The following is a 21086-nucleotide window of genomic DNA, read 5'->3' on the forward strand; positions in this document are numbered from 1 at the left end:
GATGCTGTCTAAAGCCAAATTGTTGAAAATGAAGTCCATTTTATCGACGAGTAAATAAAAGAATGAAAAAGTAGGGCTCCACCAACAAACACGGATAAATTAAAAAGAACGGGAAAATTTGCTTCGATATGTGGGGAATTCGCAAAATAGGCGTTAGCAATTCTGCAACAAATTTATTGTTTGACAAATAACAAATGACATTGACAGTTAGTAAGTCACTTCACTTTAACTGTTTAACATTGACATTTGACACTGATGACTGACAGTTGTTTTTGAGGTTAATTGTGGATATTATTTGTTATTTTACGCAAAAAAATATTTACACCTAAGCATTGCGTACAATAAGTAGAGAAAAATAATAAAATGGTGTGTGAAAAATGTGAAAAAAAGCTTGGTCGAGTAATAACTCCCGATCCGTGGAAGACGGGAGCTAGGAACACTGTCGAGTCTGGGGGCAGGAAAGTTGGTGAAAATAAAGCTCTCACGGCTAAGAAGGGCCGGTATAATCCTTACACATCGAAGTTCCAGGAGTGCAAGTAAGTTATAATCAATTTCTAATATTTTTTTTAGCATTTATTATTCACCCAATTGTGTTGAAACTGTTGTGTTAGTGTTTTTGGTAACAGTGTTGAACCTCCTATGCCTCGATAATGGACTTTCTCCCCCATCGAGGCATAGGACGGGAAAGGGTGCGTACTAGGGTCGGCATTAGAATAAGGTCTCCTTCCTAGAAATAAGATGATGATATCAAAGGATATTGTGGAGGCTCATAATACTTCTACATCATGATTTTACCCGCTGAGACGGAGTTTTTTTTTATTACGAAATTTTAGGTTACGTACGTAGTGTTAGATAAATACCTTAAAAATTCAAAATTTGGGCACCTCGACTCCAAGCAGTCTTGTTTGCCCTACCCCTAGAGTGTTTTTGTAAAGCGCGAAGCCAGAAGCTCGCGAAGGAGGTCCTGAATGAAGCAAACCTATGAGGTTTTTTTTTTTTTTTTTTTTTTTATTTTGTATAAGCAAGCGCTTAGCTGCAATCACGCCTGATGGTAAGCAGTGATGCAGCCTATGGTGGAACGCGCTTGCCTAGAAGATGCCTATTCACTCTTGACTTGAAGGTACCCATGTTGTAGGAGGTGGGGAAAACAGAAGCTGGAAGAGCATTCCACATCTTTGCAGTGCGTATAAGAAACGAGGAACTAAACCGCTTAGTACGGGTCCGAGGAATATTGATGACGTAGCGGTGTAGATCTCTGCGATGCCTAGCAGTCCTGTGGTAGAACGGCGAAGGTGGCACAAGATCAAATAGTTCCTGAGCGCACTCCCCGAAATATATCTTGTAGAACACTGATAGACAGGCAACCTTTCGGCGATGCTCTAAGCTTTGAAGTTTAGAGCTTGATAATGCCTCATTGCCAATGAGCCTTCTGGCGCGTTTATCCACTGAATCCAAAGCAGCAAGCTGGTATTTGGCGGAACCATCCCATAAGTGGGAGCAGTACTCCATACATGACCGAACTTGAGCTTGATATAAGGACAGAAGCTGCTCAGGTGTGAAGTACCGCTTCACTTTATTAAGGATGCCAAGTTTTTTGCCTGCAGTTTTTGCCTTAGATTCAATGAACTGTCCGAAGTTGAGTTTGGACGATATGGTTACGCCAAGAAGCTCTAAACTATCAGATATTCCTACAGACATATCCCGGAAAGTAGGAGTCAGATGGAAGGGACTCCTTTTGGCAGTGAACAAACATGCCTGAGTTTTTTCCGCATTAAACTTAACCAAATTGGCATCTCCCCATTCAGACACCTCATTTAAGGTTAAATTAATGCGTTGCACCAAAGCCTCTCGTTGCTCATGGATCTCAACCCCACTAGCACGGGGACTGGACATATATCTCTCTGTTACAGTGCTATCATCTGCATACCCAAATATACCGGGTTTAAGCAGATCATTTATATGCAGCAGGAAAAGTGTAGCAGAGAGAACTGATCCCTGAGGGACACCGGCATTAATAGCCATTTGATCTGATGAGATGCCGTCCACGACAACTCGAAAAGATCGGTCACTCAGGAAATCAGATATCCAGTGACAAAGACTAGAGGGAATCCCGTAGGACGGAAGCTTGCTTAAAAGGCTTTCGTGCCAGACCCGGTCAAAAGCTTTTGACACATCCAGTGAAACGGCAAGCGCTTCACCGTGCTTGTCAACAGCTTCACCCCAGATGTGAGTGGCATACACTAAAAGATCTCCTGTAGACCGGTTGCGACGAAAACCATACTGTTGGTCTGACAAAAGATCATTTTCATCGAGGTATGCCAGGAGCTTATTGTTCAAGACACGCTCCATACTCTTACAAAGTATGGACGTGATTGCAATTGGCCTGTAGTTGGCCGGGTCAGCACGGCTTCCCTTTTTTGGTACAGGTTGTACGTTGGCAATCTTCCAGCCTTTCGGAACGTGAGCAGACTTGAGAGAGAGGCGGTATAGGCGTGTTATTACAGGAGACAGCTCAGGGGCACAGGTTTTCAGTACTATCGCTGGTATACCGTCAGGACCACTAGCCTTGTTCACATCTAAGCTACGAAGTACTTTTAAAACCTCACTTTGGCGGATATGTATCTCTGACATCACAGAGTCGCAAGGTGTTAGAGTCGGTGGTGAGGCACTTCCAGTATCCAGATGTGAATTTTTCGCAAACAGATTGGCCAAGAGATTGGCCTTGTCGTTAGCGGAAAAAGCCAGCGATCCATCAGGTTTAAGCAGAGGTGGTAACGATGAACGGCAGAAGTTCGTTTCGACAGATTTCGCGAGGGACCAAAAAGCTTTGCTGCCACGCGGATAAGTAGCTAGTTTAGCCCCAATGCGATTTGTACGGTTGAAACGAGCCTTCTTAAGAGCCTTCTTGTAGGACTTGGCAGCTAGGTTAAAAGCTCTCTTCTTTGAGGTGATGTCCGGAGCTTTAAGTGTTCGGGCTTCAGCCCAAGCTGCAAACGCTGAATTTTTAAGAGACTCCGCTTCAGCGCAAGCAGCGTTATACCACTTTGGAACTTTGCCATCCAGCGACATGTCAATAAATGGAATGAAATACTCCATTGCTTGACATATCACTTGCGATATAGCTTGTTCACAGCTCGACGGATCAATAGAAGAGAAGCATACCTGCCGCCAAGGATAAGACGCGAAAAAATGTCGCATCTCATCCCAATCTGCTGACTTATATCGCCACACCCGTCTAGTACCACCAGGTCCTGGGTCCAAAGGGTGATAATTCGATACCGACTTAACCACACAGTGGTCAGAAGTACCAAGTGGGGCTGCAACTGACACTGAAATCCGGTCAGGGTCGGTGGTCAGCAGAAGGTCCAAACAATTAGGCGTGTGACCTTCAACGTCCGGTATCCGGGTTGCTTCATGTACAAGCTGGGAGAGGCCCAGCGTCAAGGCGAATTTCAATGTTTCACGCCCGGCATGGTCAGTGGTCTGGTAAGGGAATAACCAGTCTTCGTGGTGGGTTGAATAGGTGAAGCTGAATGAAGGGGCGACGAAGCGAGTCTTCTGGCGTAGCCACGTAAAAATGCTTTCTGCCATTAGTAAAACCTTGCCACAGACCAAAATTAGATTAGAACTTGACTTATTCATTAATATTTATATTACGTTTTTTTTTAGTTTTCTTGTAAAAAAAAGTGAATTATCTTGTGTTGCAAGTGACGCCTGTGATGATTGTGAGTAAACCGTGAATAAACCAGTGAGTTTTGACTCAAAATATACGTACTTAACCTAAAAAATCGTAAATTTAAAAAATCATTAAAAAAAAAAACTATTACTTTCAGCGGTAAATAAATAACATAGGGAGGTAGGGAGGACCTCCCTTCACCCCCCCTCCCACCCAAACCCCCTCGATCAAGGCAACCTCTTTCTATTTACCTGCATACTATCCCAATATATAGAAAATTCGTAAAAGACACTGGTAGAGAGAAGATGATGGTATTTAGAAGTTCCTAAAAGTCTTTTCGTCACCCCTACAACAATTTTTTTCTTACCAGAAGTACTCTGGTTTTTTTATAGTGTTATTTGCGAAGGAAAGAATGTTAAGTATTTATGTGTGGCTGTACCAGAAGACTCGCTGAAGTCCTTTCATTCCACTTTACCTACACAAAATCTGATATCAGGAAAACCTACACAGAAATGTAAATTTAAAATCACAAACTCAAGTCAAACATCACAAATTAATTGTATGTTGTGCTTAATTTATTATTGTAATAAAAAAAACTATTTATTTTCCATCCTTCATAGGTAGTTTAAAACCCAACCTAAAATTGCTGTCATAGAGCACAGGAAACCTAGGAATTGAAAATAGTCAAATACAGTCAACCAGTGTAAAACTACATAGCTGCCCATTTTTAATGCTGCATGTTATTTTTAATACATTTTGAAGACAAAAACATCTTCAATATCCTACCATTTTGAATACACTTCAAATACTAAATATTTCTATACACTTCCAAAATAACTTGCCATATTGACTACATTTGAAGACATGAAATGATTATTCATTGTAGTTGGTTATATTTTTCAGGATCTGCCGTACAAAAGTCCATCAAGTAGGCTCCCACTACTGCCAAGCGTGTGCATACAAGAAAGGCATCTGTGCTATGTGCGGCAAGAAGATATTAGACACTGCAAACTACAGGCAGAGTTCTACATAGTTCATACAAAACTAGTAAATACGTATCAGTTGTGTATTCATATGTATAAATGTATTTAATTACGGCACAAAGATATTGGATACTTTTTACTATATAGCTACACAGTTTATACAAAACTTTAGTAAATAGGTAATCGTTGTTTTATATTATCTAATTAACTAACAAAATCAAGTAGGTTAGGTTATAACGAGCAAGGTATTACATTAAAATAAATTTATTTTAGGTCTATTGTATTAAAAATTAATTCTTTAAGTTAATTTTTATTAAGTTTAGTGAAATTAAATTGAATGAGTTACAATTCATTTAGAATTTTATTTTCACTAAAATAAATTATACCAGTTTTATAATCATCCATTGGAATAATTATTGGAAAAACATCAGTTAAAGGGAAATAACTAAGAGAATGCCTTCTCCAAACCCCATTAACTATCGAAACTGACTTTTTTACTAAGCAATGTTTGACAAACAAGGCCACAAATGACTTATTTTTTTATCAAACTGTTTGACAAAAAGTTTGATTGTTATGGGTCCCCTAAATCTAAACATTAATCTAAGTAATGAGAAAGCCGTCTCCTAACCCCATTAACGATCAAAACTAGACTTTTTCACTAAGCAATGTTTGACAAACAAGGCCACAAATGACTCATTTTTATCAAATTTCAACATGTTTGACAAAAAGTTTGATCGTTACAGGTCCCGTAAATCTAAACATTAATCTGAGTAATAAGAGAGCCGTCTCCTAACCCCATTAACTATCAAAACTTGGCCTTTTCACTAAGCAATGTTTGACAAACAAGGCCACAAATGACTCATTTTTATCAAATTTCAACATGACAAAAAGTTTTAATTTGTTACAGGTCCTCTAAATCTAAACATTAATCTAAGTAATAAGTATGTCTATAACTTTATCCATCAAATATACTATGCACAAAAATTAAGGGAGCAGAAAAAAAATACAAATTTTTGGGGGATTTTCAACAGGCTGTAACTTATACAAAAATGGTCGTACAGCAAAAAAAAAAAAGCAAATTGTAGCTCTAAGTGTTTAGTTTTTGGATCTGAGTTTGAAAATTTTTTTTTGAAAATATTTTTCGAGTAATCATAAGAAAACCACCGAAAAAAAATTTTCGAAATTTTTTTGGGTTTTTTTTTAATCTACGGATGTGGAAAAATTTTTTCGACTCAACCTCCATATGGACCGGATAGCTTGTTTATTCAGATTTAATTTCGTTTTTTTTAAATCTCGATACGAGCATTTCTCGCTGAGATATCGATGTTTGAATGGAATATTTTGTATAAGTTACAGCCTGTTGAAAATCCCCCAAAAATTTGTATTTTTTTTCTGCTCCCTTAATTTTTGTGCATAGTATATATACAACTGAATTGAAAATGAGGTTTGGCAGCATAAATTAGCATAGTTGCAGTACTTTCACAGGCAAGTGAAATATAGACTAATGACTGCAACTCATAAATTTGTTTTACTTTACATTTTTATAAAATCATGTATGGCATTTTGTGTAGGTACCTGGAAAAACCACCAAGTAATAAACATTAAAATTTATTTTACAAGAATTTAATTAAAACATTCAATTAAAAACCTTGTGCCTACCTACTAACTTGTTAAGAGATTACACAGATCAATATGAAATTGACATAATTGAAAAAGAAATCAAGCATGAGTTTTTGGTATACACTATTTGTCCAATTATTATTTGTGGTAAGTACTTAAGACATGTTCTATGAGCAAAGAATACATAAACCTCCAATCTAAAAGTTTCTTATAAAAGCACAAGCCTTCTTTTTTTAATATATTCTCCTTTTCTATATAGGCTGTATTAGAAATAACATGCTCAGATCGAAAGATAGTCTTGAAAAGCGCTGTTGCAAAAGTACCTGTTACACGGACATACGCAGGTCTCCTGAACTCTTTGATCAAAGTAAATGAAGATAGAGTTAAAACGTTAAAGAAACTATACAGATTAAATAGCATGCCTTATGGTAAAGATTCACTAAGGACTACTATCGAGAATAAAATGCTTAGTTATGATGAAATGCAAGAAAGATTGATAATGGCTGTTAAGAATTGTCTAAAAAAAGTAAGTACTAAATTAAATTGTTTTAAAAAGCACAAATTTATATGTGTGGAAAGAGATATTTGTTGATACAAGATAATAAGATATATTGAAACAGAAAAATAAGAACAGCTAAAATGTGATAACCCTTCCAACATCAGTGTTTTCTGACAATCTGACATGTGGTTTGAGTAGCTTCAAGGCAGAAGTGAAGGTATCTTTAGGCAAGCACGCTTAAACTTAGTCCTCATCATTGCCTTCCATCAGGCGTGACTCTAATCAAGCACAAGCCGATTTAGTATAAAAGATTACACATCTCGGTCACTTCAGAAGAGATTGCAGTAAATTGTGCAATTATTTTCTCAGTCTTCAACTTTTAATTCTTTTGCAGCTAAAATTTACGCCTAATATCATCAATCAAAATGAAATTCTTCATAACGAAGATAACCTTTTCGTGTTACCAATTAAAAAACACAATTATAATAAAGAAAGAGAGGATGAAGTAATCAATCAATTTAAAAATATACGAACTAAAGCTTTACGTAGTAAAGTTTCAAACGATGATAGCGAAGAACATAATAACAGTCAAAATGATGTTAGAGATGAAAATAAATCTACGTCTTTAGAGAAAATTAATAAAAAAGCATCAGAAGAATATGGAAACAGCACCCAGGATAGAAGCTACTATGTTTATAGATGCGGAAGGGCTAGACTCAGATGTTTCAAAGCATGCAAAGAAGCATATCGATATGCGTGTATTTTCCATTACTGCAGCACTGGTTTACGTAACACACTAAGAAGTTCCTGTAGAAGTGATTGCAAAACTTATTTTTATTAAAGACTGTAAATTTGTTTGTGTGTTTCTATAAATCTGTTAAATAAAATGATAACTTTTAACTTAAAGTTACCATATGTAAATACAGTATCCAAGTACAGTATATTAAAAACATCGTTATTTGCAAATCAGCGTAAAACATTAATCTCGTAAACAATAATTATAACTGTGTAATGAAACGGAGTCGGAAAATCAAACAAACATCTCATGCAGAACTGTTATTATAAATCCAATTTCTATTTTACTTAAGTCGTTATAAAAGATTTAACTTAAAAATTAATGGGCATAGCTTTACATTTACTTACTTTCGCACTAGAAGAGACTCTTATAAACAAAATTTGAAAGAAACGTATGAAAATCATGAACAGTGCGATGAGTATTAAAAAGTTAATATTAATAACTATTTTAATAGTTTCTTTAGTAAGTATACTTTATATATAAACGACTTTATTAATGTCGTGTTCTTATAAGTACTCTCTTCTTGGTCGCATTCTTCCTTGGTCCTCAGCTTTTCTAATGGCTGTTGTTACAGGGAGTCCAGTGAGCGACTTAACCTGGTCAGACCAGCGGGTAGGTGATCGTCTGCGTGGTCGTTTCCCTTCCACCTTGCCCACCCTATTACTTTATCCAGGTTATCGGGAAGGCGACGGGCTATAAGTACATTACAATATAATACAGTTCGTGAATAAATCTACCGAGTTAAAAGCGCGATTTTCATGATTATTTCCTAGACTCAAGTAATTTGTTCTTTAAATCCAGCATTAACTAATTTTCAGTCAGAACTAGGACTCACCAAATATAATAGACTACGTGTACTTCGTACATCGTCAGAAACAGATTCTATCGAACAAAATCAGAAGGCAGTTCGTCGAAACGCACAAAGCTCCGATTCACAGCAACAGCCAATCAGTCAAGAAATGGAGAAACTAATTTACCTTCCAAACAATACCCACAAATATATAAGAACTGCTGAAATAGTGGACTCTACGTATGAAGAAATAGAAGATAAGGTTAAGGGTCAGAATTTAAGAGATAATAAAGAAAGGAAATGTATAGATGCTTGTGACGAAGTGCTCGGAAAAGTATGTGACAAACTTAACTGCATGAATAAGGAACGTCGTGCATTTGAGAAGAAGTGTATTAACGCATGCAAGGATCGCTTTTGATGTAACTACTACACTTTGATTATTAATAATAAAAAGGCAAAATTCGTGAATTCCTAATATTTGTGTTTTCTTTGCCTGCTGGCAAATCATCCCTAAAGGTATTCTCGTAAATAAATGATACGAGTATCCTACAGAAATAATTTATTTCCGTTATTTTAATTAAAAAAATAATACACTATTTAAAACTTAGACGATTAAGCAGGTCACAAAACTTAGATGGACGAAATTAAACGGCTCACTAGAATGGAATCTATAATTACAAAAGTTAAGAGTATGATCATACGTCAAAATCAAAATTGTAACAGATTTCATGGGTAAATTCGACAGTTGAGGTGCGAGATATATTTTCTTAAAGCATATTTTCTTAATTGGTAATTGAACATAGTAGGGGAGCCCGGGATGCTACGTTCGCAGTTACTAAAGCGTCATGGGGACAGATTGCATTTGGTAGATTAAATCACAGGAAGAATAAATGGTTATTTACATTTTTCGCTATTGGCGGTGGAAAAAAAAACTACAGACTTTAAAAGCAATTTCTATTAAGTATTTTGATTTATTAAAATAGTCGGAAAATTTTAGAAATTAATTAAGAAGTCAAAATAAGTAAAAGTTAATCGCGCTCGTAATTGGAGAACTAAATAAAATGTAAGGGTTTTATTTTGCAACTTTGGGACCAACAAATTGCGATGTTGTGCTACAATATCAGCATCCGGTACGAAGGACCATCTAGACGACAAAATGTTTATTTCAGCCAGATGGTTGATTTTAATCTATACTTATAATAAATCTGTAAAGAGGTCAATTCTGTACATGAAATATATTTCCAAAATTACTATCAGGGGGTGATTAGTGGTCGATACCGATGCCAAAAATGCAATCAGTAAAATTTTTGTCTGTCTGTCTGTCTATCTGTCTGTCTGTCTGTCTGTATGTTCTTTATAGAAACAAAAACTACTCGACGGATTTTAACGAAACTTGGCACAATTATTCTTAATACTCCTGGGCAGGTTATAGTATAGTTTTCATCACGCTACGATCAATAGGAGTAGAGCAGTGAAGGGAAATGTTGGGAAAACGGGAGAAGTTACTCCATATTTTAAGCTTCCGTCGCGTGTGCAGCCTTAATGAATAGGGTAGGGGTAGGGTAGGGGTAGATGAAAGTTTACATCGACTTTCACGCGGACGAAGTCGCGGGCGTCCGCTAGTAGGAAATATAAGTGTGATTGAAAGTCTGCAGTAAATAAAACTCGCAATAAAAACTAAATTAATAATTACTACGAATACTAGTAAAGTAAATACAAACTATTGCGATGCATACTCTGTGCAGATACTTTTTTATTCAATCATTTCTATTAACTTATTTGGTAAATATTAAAGTTTAATTTTAAACAAATATAAAACAGTTTTAGATTATTTTTTACCATTGCCACATTTTTCAGAGATTATGTGCTTCGAAATTATATCTAAAACCAAATTATGATTTTGGATTTGATTTACAAAATTCATTGGAGTCCGATCAAAATAATGACTTTGTTATAGTTATACCTGTAAGTATGTTTTAATTCCTAGGTACTTACTTATTATTGACGCTACAAAATTCATCATCATCATCATATCGATGGACGTCCACTGTAGGACATAGGCCTTTTGTAGGGATTTCCAAACATCACGATACTGAGCCACTTGCATCCAGCGAACCCCTGTGACTCGCTTGATGTCGTCAGTCGACCTGGCCAACATTGCGCCACTTGACTCCTAAATGGACGACCGGTCGCCCATCGTAACCGTTACGTGACATGTAAAAAAATATAAAGTAAACTAAGAGCAATAGGCGAGCACAGTATCATGCTCCACGCGATAGAGGAATATAAAGATTTTTTAAATGGCTCACAACGGTAGATTAAAACCGCATTCCCTGACTGTCGGCTTCTTCAACGAAGACGGACTTTTCGATAAAATACTCGCGGGCAGCGAATGGTTAGTGCGAAGTCGCCATTCCAGCACCTTGGGACCTCAACGTTCATCGGCTCTTCGAACTAACTAAGCTACAAAATTCCTCTGAAAGATAAATTCATTGTCCTTCATTCATCATTCAATTGTCCAACTATAAAACGTATTTATTTGATATTTTTACGGGATATACTGAGGAATTATATCTTCTATCGCTTCGAATCGCTTTCGAAGGGTATCTAAGTGGCTGGCGACATTATTTCTCAATTAAAGGAAATTTTACTACATATGTATGGACAGTACATATTGGATTACTATACTGTCGAGGTTCCACTCTTGAAACCAAAGCCATCTTCCAAACTCCTTAATTAGCTATCGAACTTACCTATGATTCTACCATAGGTAAGTTCGATAGTTTGTCAGCCTATGTTCCTGACAAACTACAAACTTTCAGCTTTCATAAAATGATGGTATAAAGATGGCTATCGCAGGTTATAGTCCAATATCTCAAATTTCTTTGCAGAATAATTCAGAACCCACAGATGAATCCACTGACTCATCAAATGAAGCCATTCCGAATAACATATTTGCGGATGACGACAAATCCCAAGAATTCGATTCAGATGATGACACTAACGAACTAGATTTAAAAGTAGACGATTTGAATCTAGACAATCAAATGTTAAGGAAACCATGGCGAAGTTCCTGTGATAGGAAAGCAGCCAGAACCTGTACAAATGCGTGTAACAATGCGTACAAAATCGTATGCAGCTCCTACAAATGTACTAAAAGGATGAAAAGGGAATTTAGGAAAGAATGCAAAAGAAATTGTAGAGCCAAGTTTGTGGGCTCGGTCTCCAGTGAATCTGAATAAATGTTGAATTGGCAATCTCACAATTTTTTATTTAAATAGTCAAGGTTCTTATTTATTATCATTAACAGCCTATTTTAAGTAAAGGGCCAGATAATAAGAGCCGTAATGGACTAGTGGATTTGACCTTTGCCTTCGATTCGGAGGGCGTAGGTTCGAATCCGCTCTGGCGCATGCACCTCCAACTTTTTCTCCAACTCCAACACGTGGCGTGCACAAGGATTTTAACTAGGGTATGCAGTATACGTATAAGTCGTACAAAATACTAAAATTCCTTCCTAAGTCCTGGTTGATATACGCCTATGAACATAGGCCTTTTGTAGGGTCTTCCAAACACCGCGATCCTGAGCCGCCGGCCCAGCGAAGCCCTGCGACTCGCTTGATGACGTCAGTCAACCTGGTGTTGCTCCAATTGGCGGTTGCAAATTCACTCTAAGTATGAGATGTTTGTGATAATGTCTGGGACGGGGTGGGTGTCTCACCCACGTGAACTTCCCAAACTTTCCAACTCTGGGCTGGGAATTATCTAAAGAGATTAAGGTGAAATCTAACCCCATTCTCAGTTCCTTGCGATCCGAAATCACATAGACTATGAAGTATCTACTGCTAATATATATATATATATATATATATATAAAAGCATAAAATAACTTTAAAATTCGTCTTTTTTTTTAATTTTATAATATACATCAATAAAATACATTTTGTATAATAAATTGTGATAACTTGTTAATCAATGCGCGAATATCCGTACTTAATTATAATACACTATTGTAACATTTAATACAAAATATTATAAACAAACAACAATCACGATCACAAATAATACCAGTATACATACGATTATTACAATAATATCACAGACTAAAGGAGAAAAATAGACGGCGAAAAGCTTGTATTTCTAGAACTTGATTATCTTGAAACCAATGGTTTTAAGTTATAAATTTTATGAAATACGTGTATTATTTTTTTTTAATAGTATTTTACAAAACTATTATTGGGTGCGTTTTGACTACTTGCATAGTGATACGGAAATACCAAACTAAAAGTGTGTATATATTATAACTACTTGGAATAATGCGTTAACTTCACCTATCCTTTTCCTTTAGTCTAAGTACAGTAGTCTATATTCTACATCTATAAGATATCATATTTTATTTCATCATTTACTCATTAAATATGTTAAATTATAATCTATTGAAAAAAGATACAATCATAGCAAAAAAAAACAATTAAATATTGTTATTAATCATCACAATTGATAGATATAATCTCATCTCCATTAAAAATTTGTTTATGGTGTCTTTTATTTAGCTGCATTATAAAAACACAATGCTGCCAATATTAAAAATATGGAAGACTATACGACACTTTTTAAACTTAATACGGAAAAAGTGATACATTTGTATTTGATTAAATAAATATTGTACACTTAAGTAACTGCTGCATATTTACTGCTTTTTGTCTTAAAAGTATTTTGTAAAACTATAATAAAATATTATATTATGTTACATGGTAATACTTATAGGACGGAATGTTGGTAAGAAACAAATACAATAAACAGTGTTTATATATGACTTTGTTTTAGTAACGGTTAGTAGGTATGTTATTAATTATTATTTTCTATAAATCGAATTGTGACCCATCTAAGCTACCATAAATTATACATCCTTTCACAACCGTAAACAGCTATATTATTTTTCTACTCAATTTTAACTATGTAAGAATTTTAAAATTTATAAGGCACATAATTTCGTTTCGATTCACTTTCGAAATATTAAAGTTCTAGTACATTGACATCAACAAACATTTTTAGTTCATTTTATCTGGCACTTGCGTAGTTTATTCAATAAAAATCTCAAATGTTTTACAACTAATTTTATAACAATATGACTTATTAATATTTTACTACGCCAATAACATTACATGTATTACTGTAAATCCTTCAAAATCATAACAATAATTAATTTGTAAAACAGCCAAAGAAAAGTGAAACAAAAATATACCAAACGATTGTCCTAAAAATCCCTACAAGGTACAGCCTACATTCCCTCTATTTTTTATTTAGTCTAATACAAGAATCATGCTCTCTCATTGTTGTGCAAAGTACAGGGACAAGTGACGATTTCGACAATAGCTCAAATATTTCAGTATCGCTTCTCGCTGGCTATAGAATAAGTACGAATAAATTATAATCTACCGCCGCTCGGACTTCTGGAACTACTTTTAATGGAAGTGACAGATATGTTGCCAGAACTACCACTCAAAGTTGGAGGGGGTGATCGAGGCAGCGAAAAGCCTCTGTCCGATAGATTCTCTTGACTTAGCGACTTTTGTGTGGCGAACACTGGAATTTTGGACGAAACGAAACCAGTGAAAGGTTTCTTCTCCGACATTTTTACGGGGATGTTTGAAGGTTTGGCGGAGATTACTGGCTTTTGGCTCAATGCTGGCTGATCGGACGGTGACCTTAACTGCATCTGGTCGAGCTGCGAAAGTCTCCTGTTTTCAAGATCAGTGCTCGTCACTATAGTCCCTTTCGGAGATTCGTACGTCGCTGTTCGGAATTTAATATGACTGTTTCTAGGTAAATCGAAATCTGAATGTCGTTTCTTTGGTTCGTTTGTTTGATTCGTTCGTTTCTTTATTTCGGCTTGGTGTCTCGCTGAGTGGTATCTCTCGTTGGATATGAAATCGTTCAGCAGTTCGATATCTAACTCGTATGTTAATAAAGGTTCTTCGTATTGTTGTATTGCCGGTGGCGTTCTTTGTCTGCTTGATATTTTATCTTTGTTAAATTCTGATTTTTGCTGCTGCTGTTCTAGTTTCTCAGTTCTCGGTGTTACCACTTGAATCTCTGTTATGTGGTCCTTTTGCGAGTCCTCTTTAGATTCTGTAGCGCGTTTGTTTTCGCTTGTTATTGTTGCAGGGTTAATGGAGTATCTCGTTTTTGTCACCTCAAGTGCGTCTTGGTTTGTGCTAGTTCTGTCTTCTAAATCTTGGATCACCCTTATTCCCATACGGGATAGCTCCTCGCTGGACTTTTGTGCCATAAAACTGGAATCGTTCTGTATTTTCTGCATTAACGCTTTAGCTTGTTCTTCGTCCATGTCTGATGTATTTAAAATAATTGTTTCTGTTCTCGTGTAAGACGGTTCTGTTGTAGTAAAGTGTATGTTAGGGTTCTGTCTCTTTATTTCTTCAAGGACTTTATTATCTATATCCTTTACATTGGTGCCTTCTTCTAACTCTAACTCATTTATAGCACCTCCGCCCTTCATTATTCCAAAAGTGACTTGCTCTACCTGCAGTGGAGCTTCCATTTTGCTTGTTATGTATCTTGTTGATATTTGTTCAACATTTTGAGTAACCACTTTATTACCATATTCATCTTCTGTCACGTTAACCGTAACGGTTTTTTGCACGGGCTCTTGTTTCATTGTCAGTGAGACGTTTGCCGGTTCCATGTATAGAGTTCTTGTTTCTTTGCCTTCGGTTCGACTATTTGTGCCTTCAACCAAATCTGGAACTAATCTCAAACTTGCTTCGCCTATTTCTATAGACTTTGTATATGAATTGCGTTTGACATCTGATCCTAAATTCTTTTCATCTGTAGATATTGTGACGATATTGCTACTTTGAATGTCTTGTCTATTTTTAGAGTCGGACCATTCGGTTGAAAATGATTCTTGGGGTGGTTTATTAAATTTCAGACTGTTATTATTTGAACCTACTCTTATGTTACTTACAAATTCATCATAGTCTCTCGTTTTTGGTGCTGTCGTTGATGAGGATGTTTTCAAATCAAAGTTAACAATGTCTGGTTGATGTATCTGATTAGCTGACTTGAAAGAATCAGTCATTGAGGGTACGTCTTTACTTGATGTCGACGCTTCTTGCTTTTGTGTTGATTGCTCGACGTGAACATTGAAAATAGGGTTCTTGGCTAAGAGCTTTTTCATCATTTCAGATTTAGGTCTTTCTAAACTATTAACATATGAACTACGAGACACTTTCATATCATCTGGAATGTTTGTATCATAAGTCATAGAAAGTTTCTCATCATACTTTACAGGTGTTGTTTTTGCTTCTGTCACCGTATCTCTTTCTTGGCTGCTATCTAGAGAACTGTTATTGCTTCCATCGGATGTCGATTTCGCAAACTCAGACACAAGTTTCAAATGAACTTTCATATTTTCATCCATTATTCTTCTTGCTAAATGGTCAGAGGTCTCATGTTCACTTTCTTGAGCTGAGTCAAAGTTTGTTTGGGATTTTCTGTAAATTATCTCTTGTGAATCAAGTTTACCCGATTCCACAGAACTATTAGATCCTTTGACTATAGCATCTTCTAAATTGCCAAATTCTGAGCCCTTCTTAAGACGATTTCTTTGGAAAGTGTTAAGTCCTTCTATCGCAGATGTTTTCGCTATATTTAAGCTAAGTCGAGGTTCTTTTTGTTTAATGACAATACCTCTGTCAGAGTTTATATCCGACAAAACGTCTTCCGTTCCAGAATCGAAGAATGTTGTCTCAACTACTGACATAGCTTTTCTCTTTTTGGGCGAAAGTGTACTCTCTTGTATTTCTCCATCATCCGCAGATATATCTAAACTTTGTGCTCTTTCTAACGTACCTGTGGATGGTTTACTAGTTTTAGCTCTTAATTCAAATCTTGATAAATCACCAAGTGAAGCGGCTTTTCGTTCATTTTCATCTAATAATGATGTATCATCTGAAGCTGAACACACTGTTTCGTTTAATGGAGAACTATGAATAGTTATGTCACTATTATTCAATTCAATAGTGGTAGATCTATTGTCACTTTTGTCGCTATTGTTCAATGATACCACCGAGTGCACATCTTGATTAGATGAGAGATTAGATTTAGAATCTTCAAAGAAGTTGTTAAGTGAGTCACTTTCTCTCTTAAAAGGCTTTGAAACGATGTCATCGATGTCATCTTGACTAAAATTAATAGATTCTTCAACACGAGATTTCATTTTATTTACTTTTGGAGTCGAAGTATTGTAAGTATGATGAGTAGATTTGGGTGATGCTACAGAGGTCTCATGTAAAATACTGGAGTGGTGCTTTTCACTTTTTAAGAAATCTTGCATATTATTAATTTGTTCTAAAATACTGTCATCGCTCTTATTCTTCTCTATTTCCGGAGGGGATGGTGCTTTACCCTTAGACTTCTTTGTAGGTTTGGGCGCTTCTTCTTTTTTATGTTCTACTTTATCTTTCTCTTGTATCAAATCTGCAGAACTTTTTCTATTACTTCTTGCTGCTTTTGCTGCATCAAACATGTGCTGAGGTAACTCTTGAGGGATACCATTTTCGTCACGTTTTATACCACTAGAATTTAGATCAGTTCTAGTGAAAGACGAAGATACAGATGTTTCAGATGTTTTAGAGGTTTCATGGCTGATATTTGTATCAGATTCATTGGTCTTTACCCTTGCATTTGGTATTGGTGGTGCCATTTTTTCCCTTCGCTTAGCAACTACTGGTTTCTTTACTTCTGTTTCATTTTCAAGCTTAATGTGTGTTGTTGGAGCTGGCCTTTGTGGCTCTGGTTTGTCGGGTTCATCGACCGCTTTTGTTTCTAGTACCACTGCGCCGTTCTCAATACTCTTTTGCTTCAATACTCCATCATCAGGCACATTCGGCGGGAGTACTCTTATACCAAATTTCATACCTCGTTTTGGATCGTATTCCCTCTTTTGAACTTCCGCGTGGTCTAAGTTATGCCCTATTCCGTTTTCTGGTTGTATTATTTGAATATCGCTGCCTGTAGAGTTTCTGATCTTATTTCTATCAGGTTTATTGACCGCCGGTGGAATTTCTGAGTGTCTTTTGTTTGCGAGCTTTAAATTCTTTTCATTCTCTCTTTCTAAAGTCGAGGGGGGTTCCTTTTTGTCTTTCTTATTTCTTTCTAATGTTGTTGGAATAATCTTTTCTGTTATTATCTTCTTTATGCCACCTTTTCCATGTTTTGTTTCTAATGTAGAATTGTTCGAATGGGACGTATTGGGGGATTTCGGAGGATGTAGGAGTTTCCCTTCCTTTTCCAGCTGAAATAAAAGAAAAATGGTTTTTAATAAAAATAAACTAAATGCCTATTTATATATTTTATATCTTAAAATATTTTATTCAAGTCAAGATCAACTTGGACAGTGGACATTGTAATTTTTAGCCTTCCTTTACTAGTATATTGTAGATATTACAAATGTATTTCATTGCATTAAACATATATATGTAAATATGTATGTTTATATGCAATCATCAGTGAAATTATATCATACAAATTATTTCAATATTCGAATTACTTATGTTGCAGCAACGTGGAGGGTCTTATTAGGTAAAAATTGTGTATCTGTTACTATGCGTTTCGAAAACAGCCTCTATTACCTTTTGTTAACATTGAATATTGCGATAACAAGTGTTTGTGTATTACTTAAGACTTTCTTCTACCGAACGTTAAACAATAGCTAACAACATTCCACGGCGTAGGCGACATGATTGTATTCCAAACATGACAAATTATTCAATAATATCATATCTAAATATTATTCTCAAGTGATAAACATCCTTGCGGTGTTTACAATAGAACTTGGAATACATTGCTCTGTTTTCATTCTTACATCTTTATTCACGTGAGGTGTGCTATTAACCATTTTTAATAGGTGCCCATTTTTATAATGCGAGTTTGGCATTCAGGGGTCAATCGAAATTGGCAGGCGGGTATGAGTAATGTACAATTTGTATGGGAAATGATAAGTATGAAGTTATGCATTGATTTATGTTAGGGATGCCATGACGAAATAATTATTTTTGATCTTAAGCATTTGAAAGGGATCATTCAGGTAATTTTGAAGATAGTTTTGTCTGTTTATATTTTGAATAAAAATAACACTCGTCTACAATTTGGGGTATATTTTGACGGCCTCCGTGGCGCAGTGAACAAGTGTACAAGACGGAGGTCTTGGGTTCGATCCCTGGCTGGACCGATTGAGGTTTTCTTAATTGGTAAAGTCTAGCTGGTGGGAGGTTTTGGCCGTGGCTAGTTACCACCTTACCGACAAAGACGTACCGCCAAGCGATTTAGCGTTCCGGTACGACGTCGTGTACTAACCGAAAGGGGTGTGGTTTCATCCTCCTAACAAGTTAGACCGATTCCATCTCAGATTGCATGATCACTTACCATCAGGTGAGATTGTAGTCAAGGGCTAACTTGTAAAGTATAAAAAAGCCTATTTCATCCTCCTCCTAACAAGTTACCCCGATTTCATCTTAGATTGCGTCATCACTTACCATCAGGTGAGATTGTAGTCAAGGGCTAACTTGTAAAGAATAAAAAAAGCCTCAGTAGCTCCAAACTTCAACATCGTCGTGGTCGTGGGTTCGATACCCATTCCTAACAGTCTTACTGACTAACTGGAGGGGAATGGTAATATTGGTCATATTTAAGTAAGTCAAATGTTATTCCAATAAAATATAACATTGAACATTGTTGTATCAACTGCTGAGAAGGATATGAAACGTACGTAAAGGGCTTTTTGTCGTATTTACTTTATATAAAAAAAAAACAAAATTAATTTATTTCAATTAGGCTCCGTTTACAAGCACTTTTGAAAGGTCAGGATTATGTCATAACTTAATTTAATCAAATGATGGTAATAATAGTCGTTAACTTAAAATTAAAGTTACGAGGGTTCCAAACGTGCCGTGGTCCGAGAAGAGCTCACAACAAACTCAGCCAAGGTTTATTTTTTTTTGTTTCCATCATTTTACAAACTTTTTAAATCTAAGCACACAAAAAAAGCTTCGTCGTCATCAACCCATATTCGGCTCACTGCTGAGCTCGAGTCTCCTCTCAGAATGAGAGGGGTTAGGCCAATAGTCCACCACGCTGGCCCAATGCGGATTTTCAGACTTCACACACGCAGATAATGAAGATAAAAGCAGAGATATGAAGATAAACGCAGAGAATGAAGATAAAAGCTTGCGTTTAATAAATAAACACTTTGAACTTTTTCAGTGGCTTTATGTGGTAGTTTAAAAAAACGTATGCAATTTCCTTTTTTTATTTTTTTTGTAACCTAGTGTGGTGTGCAACAATTTCATTTTTATTTCTAACATTTACTGTATTTATTGTTTTGGTTCAAATTCACACTTTTTTCGTTTCGAGACTGTCCTGGTGAAAACTACAAGGTTGGTAGCACTAGTATGGTGACTATTGTATTATTCATTGACAATGGCAGACGATGGCATAGTTCAGGTGCTCGGATGGGATGACTGAATACAATATAGTATTATGTAAGTCGTTATGGGAGTGGTCTGCATGTAGAATTGCATGTAATACATTCAAAAGGTCATCCACCTATGTGTGCTATAGATACCTAGGATAAAAATCAAAAAATCAAAAATCATTTATTTCAAGTAGGCTCAGTTTACAAGCACTTTTGACACGTCAGTTGACTATTTGTAAAGATTCTACCACCGGTTCGGAAGGCTTGTTCTGCTGAGAAGATACCGGCAAGAAACTCAACAGTTGCTCTTTTGAAAAAGTCATACAGTAAGATATTGTAAAATATTAAAAACTTAATAAAAAATCAACAATCTTCCTGGAAATTGATATAAGTTAGTGAGTGACATCAGTTTGTCGTCTCCGAAAAATACAGATAAGTATCCTTTACAGAGTTTAACAAAAATCCATAAGATAGTTTTGGACCTGCTAATGCAATAGTGATTTTAACATAAAAATGGAATCGACTTCAAAGACGTATTTCAGTTATTTTGATTTTAACACAAAATTACTGAACCGATTTTAATGATAATTAAATGGGACCAATCTGAAAGTATACACTTTCAAACAAAACAAAAATTCTAAATTAAATAAATGACCAAGTTATGAGGTAACGAACATTAAAAAAACATACGCGTCGAATTGAGAACCTCCTCCTTTTTTTTGAAGTCGGTTAAAACGACGTCAAGTGTTATTGCTCTGCAGGGTTATTCTATAACTATGTTTTGTATAACTGGCAAGTGCGAGTTTCGAATGCACCTCTATCTGTCTCCGTCTAACACGATACTACAGAAAGAGAAATATAGAGGTGAATTTAAAACTCGCACTAGCTAGTTATATAAAACATCGTTAATTAAAGAAAAGCCTACTGATAGTCGTTTTTGTCAATGGTTATATAGATTACGCTTGATTGTCGGATCAAAGGTCATATACAAGAGGCAGTGATTGAAACGGCGCGTATTGTGAGGAGGTTCCTACTGTGGAACCCTGGTCCCTGATCACCGATTGCTTATGTACTCAAAATACATTATTATTATTATTTATTTATTATTCAACAAAAAACACATTTAAATTAAGCCTAACCATAGTGCAACACAAACCACAGTTAGTTTTACTGTGCACTGGTTATTATTGCATAATACAATATTTAGGAACAAAAGTAATTAACA

General features: G+C 35.8%; 3 protein-coding genes across 4 annotated transcripts in view; 2 read left to right on the forward strand and 1 right to left on the reverse strand.

Moving 5' to 3' along the window:
* Window positions 1-236: 236 nt before the first annotated feature.
* LOC112055717 (cysteine-rich PDZ-binding protein) lies at window positions 237-11621 on the forward strand. 2 transcript variants are annotated; one of them, XM_052887127.1, is made up of 3 exons: window positions 237-536; window positions 4580-4731; window positions 11256-11621. In XM_052887127.1, the coding sequence occupies exons 1-2, from the start codon at window positions 364-366 to the stop codon at window positions 4707-4709; spliced, it is 303 nt and encodes a 100-aa protein (XP_052743087.1). In that variant the 5' UTR covers window positions 237-363; the 3' UTR covers window positions 4710-4731; window positions 11256-11621. The 2 variants fall into 2 exon arrangements, with proteins under 2 accessions (XP_052743087.1, XP_052743086.1); XM_052887126.1 differs by lacking the exon at window positions 11256-11621 and having other exon boundaries at window positions 238-536; window positions 4580-5011.
* On the forward strand, window positions 5211-8833 carry LOC112056180 (uncharacterized). The gene is made up of 3 exons (XM_024096554.2): window positions 5211-6426; window positions 6539-6805; window positions 8393-8833. The coding sequence occupies exons 1-3, from the start codon at window positions 6385-6387 to the stop codon at window positions 8780-8782; spliced, it is 699 nt and encodes a 232-aa protein (XP_023952322.2). The 5' UTR covers window positions 5211-6384; the 3' UTR covers window positions 8783-8833.
* A 629-nt stretch (window positions 11622-12250) lies between the features above and the next one.
* LOC112056178 (uncharacterized) overlaps window positions 12251-21086 on the reverse strand; it is a 69224-nt gene continuing 60388 nt past the window's right edge. Inside the window, exon 5 of the mRNA XM_024096551.2 lies at window positions 12251-17683. Coding sequence (XP_023952319.2) covers window positions 13793-17683 — 3891 coding nt within the window. The 3' untranslated portion in view covers window positions 12251-13792. The remainder of the gene's footprint in view (window positions 17684-21086) is intronic.

Source organism: Bicyclus anynana, chromosome 18 (assembly GCF_947172395.1).
Source record: "Bicyclus anynana chromosome 18, ilBicAnyn1.1, whole genome shotgun sequence".
Taxonomy (NCBI): domain Eukaryota; kingdom Metazoa; phylum Arthropoda; class Insecta; order Lepidoptera; family Nymphalidae; genus Bicyclus; species Bicyclus anynana.